This window comes from Macadamia integrifolia, chromosome 6, assembly GCF_013358625.1.
Source record: "Macadamia integrifolia cultivar HAES 741 chromosome 6, SCU_Mint_v3, whole genome shotgun sequence".
NCBI lineage: Eukaryota > Viridiplantae > Streptophyta > Magnoliopsida > Proteales > Proteaceae > Macadamia > Macadamia integrifolia.
In genome coordinates, this window is record NC_056562.1 from 259,045 (window position 1) to 262,922 (window position 3,878).

At 39.9% G+C, this 3,878-nt stretch overlaps 1 protein-coding gene across 1 annotated transcript; it reads right to left on the bottom strand.

Moving 5' to 3' along the window:
• Positions 1-782: 782 nt before the first annotated feature.
• LOC122082689 lies at positions 783-3,247 on the bottom strand. Its single transcript, XM_042650412.1, has 2 exons — positions 1,994-3,247; positions 783-1,232 (listed from the first exon to the last, which is right to left on the bottom strand). The coding sequence occupies exons 1-2, from the start codon at positions 3,167-3,169 to the stop codon at positions 891-893; spliced, it is 1,518 nt and encodes a 505-aa protein (XP_042506346.1). The 5' UTR covers positions 3,170-3,247; the 3' UTR covers positions 783-890.
• Between the last annotated feature and the right edge of the window lie 631 nt (positions 3,248-3,878).

Genomic DNA, 3,878 nt, shown 5'->3' on the forward strand with positions numbered 1-3,878 from the left:
CACCCTTAGGTCAGATTTCAGGCTCAGGTCTCCAATAAGTTTGAGAGGAGCCCAAGTCGTGATACTGCAACTCTAGTCAAATCCATGATGTCCAACCAATCCTCATGTTTCCTCTTCCATTCTTTAAGTCCGTCCTAAGAAGGTAATGAAATTACCTATTTTTTGTATTTTTCTCAAATACAAAAATACAACTTATCAAAAAAAAAAAAAAAAAAACAATTTGCTTAAAATCCTTACACAAGCTTAGTTTCTTTCATTTTGCAACGGGACTTTCCGAATGACAAAACTTAAGACAATTCTTTTAATTTTCCTTTATATATTATTTTCAAGTTATAAGAGTTGTGGTTTCTGTATTTACATGATTTGCAATGGAGAAAATATCATAGGTCATAGAGTGTTTATAAACTAGATGGATGTACCCACTAAAAATTTCAAAATTTGAATATAAGAACCAGGTTGTGTTTTACCTTGAAAATACGAAAAGGTAAGGTCAGGGGGAGATGCGAGATATTGACAAGAAAAAAAAAACATTGAATCATCACCTGAATATATGACGATTGTCCAGATAATCATGGACAACACCAAGGCGATCAACCATCCATCGAATGTCATCCCCATTCCCCACACAACCGTGTAGATGAATGGGGTTGGAGGGTACAACTCAACAATGACTTCTCATCAGAGATAGGTTCAACAAAACCCAGAGCATGGATCTTCAACCCAATTATACTTTAAAAAAAATAATAACAACAATAATAATAAATTAAAAAAAAAACCCAACCATACAAAGATTGCTAACATTATTAAGTCCTAACAAACAATACATACAGTCAGTACCATCCCATCCGTATGAAAAGAAAGAAATACATTACACCACTGTCCACATCAGCTCAGCACGAAAGGTGCAAACGCTGACCCAATTCAACTAGATGCCACGTAAGATTCATCAGAGTCAGGACATTAAGAAACGAAGACTGAGTATTCAGCTTCTTCAGCCTCTGGTTCAGCAACCCTAGCCGAGATTTCACCTTCTTCGATTTCTCCTCCTCCCTCGACGTCCTCCCACCACCTTTCTCACTTTCAGTTGCAGCGCCACTTGTGGTGGTTGTGGTGGTAGTTGCTGTTCCGCTGCTAATCCCCATCTGTGACCGCTGAGGTGTGTCCATCACAATGTCCGCGTCATCTCTCCCTCTCCCTTCTTCCTTATCCACTTTCATTCTCTCAAACATCACCTTCACAATCATTCATTAATTAAAACATAAGAACACCTACTTCTAGGGGTGTCAAAACCAGGGGTGTTAAAACCGTTGTAAAAACCAATCCATTAAAAAACTTCGGTTTTCAGTTAATTTCAATTTTGATTTTTTAATATCGAATTAATATCAGTTTATTATGAAACAAACTTGAACCATAATGAAATCTTTATATTTATACCTTATACTGATGAAACATTGGACGAAAACACTTTAAATTTATGACTAGATCGTATAATTTATCATCTACCACAATTGATAACTAATTATAAAGAAGATAATTAATATTTTAAAATCACAAAATGGACCACATTATCCAATCATTCATTTAACTATCCAATCAATTTTATAATTTAACAATTTACAGATCGATTTCCTTATTCATAACCTCATATCTGTTGATTTATAACAATTTACATTCCCATAAAAAAATATTCTCACTAATATTATAAAAATATATATATAATCAATTTACCTATTTATAACCTCATAATCATATTATTATTATTATTATTTTTTTTTTTTTGTGTTTCATTTGGTTTATTATTAGTCGATTCGATTTGGATCAATTTTCAACCGGACCTAACATACCTAATCCAAAACCAATTTAATAAAAATCGGTTTGGTTCGATCTGAGTTTTTCAATTGATTTTAATGTCTGTTGTTCTAACCAGGTTTTGACACCCCTACCTACTTCTAGGATTCACATTACAACCAAAGGAAAGAAAAAGGCAAGCTACCTTAGTGGCCCGAGGCTCCAAGTAGAGCAAGTTGACGAGGACCATTGCAAGCGATGTCAACAGATTAAACCCCTGAACCGATTCAGACCGGCGACTTCCCGGGTTCAACCACAGTCCAACCAGCGAAAGCCCAATGCTGTAAGCCATGGTTTTGAAATAAACCGGATAGATCTTACTCTGAACAATCCCAAACTGTTGCCTTGGCAGAGCCCCAGCCAATACATAACTCGATACAAACGTCACCCACACACACGTCCCATAAGCGTTGGCGAAGCCAAGCAACTGAATCACACCCATCAGCGCCGCCCACTTTTCCGTCGACACCATATACGTCAGAGCATCATGAGCCACCTCGCGGCCTCGCCGGATAATATCAGTCAGATTGTCATTCTCCTTTGCTTCTCTCTCTAAATGATGTGTTTTCGCCTTCGCTCTATCCACAACATCATCTGCTTTTTCCTCGGCTTGCTTCACTTTCTCTGTCAAGTTCTCTCCGGCTCTCTTGGTTGCACCGATTACATCTTTGGCCTTCTCTTTGACTTGTTCGGCTTCTTCTTGAGCTTTATCTTTGGCTTTGCCCAACACGCCGGCGAGTTTAAGCTTGCACTTACCGAAGGCATCACAGATTTGCTCCCTCGGAGTTGCTCTATGGGCATATCCTGGTGGCGGCTGCGATTGGGTAGAAGTAGAGAGGCCTTGGCCAAGATTTGGGAGAACAGAGGCGGCTTCTTTGGCTTTCTCCTTGGCAGCCATTGCCACCTCAGATAACTTCTCTCCCACGCCCTGATCTGAGGTGGCTTCCTTAGCTTTCTCCTTGCCAGCCATTGTCGCGTCCGATAACTTATCTCCGACCTTCTGATCTGAGGTGGCTTCATTGGCTTTCTCCTTGGCAGCCATTGTCACCTCCGACAACTTTTCTCCGGCGGTCTGACCTGTGAGCTTATGGGTGAGATCTGATTCTGGTTCTGATTCAGCTTCTTGGGGTGGGATTAAAACTTTGGGGTGTAAAGGGATTTCTTTCTCATACTCAACAACGATTAATCGACGGCCTTCTCTCACTATCACATCTTCTCTTGCTTTCTTCTTCACTGTCTCCAATGTCTCAGGTGGTGTCGACCATATACTGGCCGTTGTAAGGGAAGACAGAACAAGAAACAGAGCCATAAGGTTCATCATCTTCACTCCTTGGGTTGGTATTGGTGTGAGAGATGATAGAAAGTTTCTGAAACGATAAGAGGATTTCAGTTAAGAATGGCTTTTAAGGATTGAACAGTTTGAAGCCTTTGATTTACAGAATTTGAGGCTAAAGCTAGCTCCACGTAGCAGGAGGAAAGTAAAGGTGATAACACGTGTCCAGCATGCATGGACACGTGGCCTTTAGTTGAGGTTGTGTCTGAACTCACCGATGAAGCTGGATCCTAGTAGGCTTGTCCAGAAGCATAGAAGTATAGAAGAACAAAGTGTTGGGTTATTAAATGGGTCGGGTATGGATATGATCCAGAACTTGCCCAGCTGCAAAGCTGGCTCATCCTTGTAGTTAGAGAATGGTCCTTGGAGGTGCTTCCATTCCCAAGAAGGGTTCTACTTGACTTGGCTCTAATGATCTCTATCAGTGGAGTTCAGACCCTGGCTTTATCCAAAGAAGGATAAGAGGGGACTTAAAATTCAACAGAAGTCCCCCCACCCACACTTAAAACCAAAAGCTGCAATGGCCTGTGCTTTGTAAACAATAACTATCCACATAGAAAACAAATAGGATGAAGTAAAAGAAGACATTAGGCCTCTTGACTCAACCTCAAGCTCAAAATGTTATCCTGCAATCACAAATAGAAGATCCATAAAATTTCAAGATATCAATTAACCTTTCAAACAAGGTTTATGAATA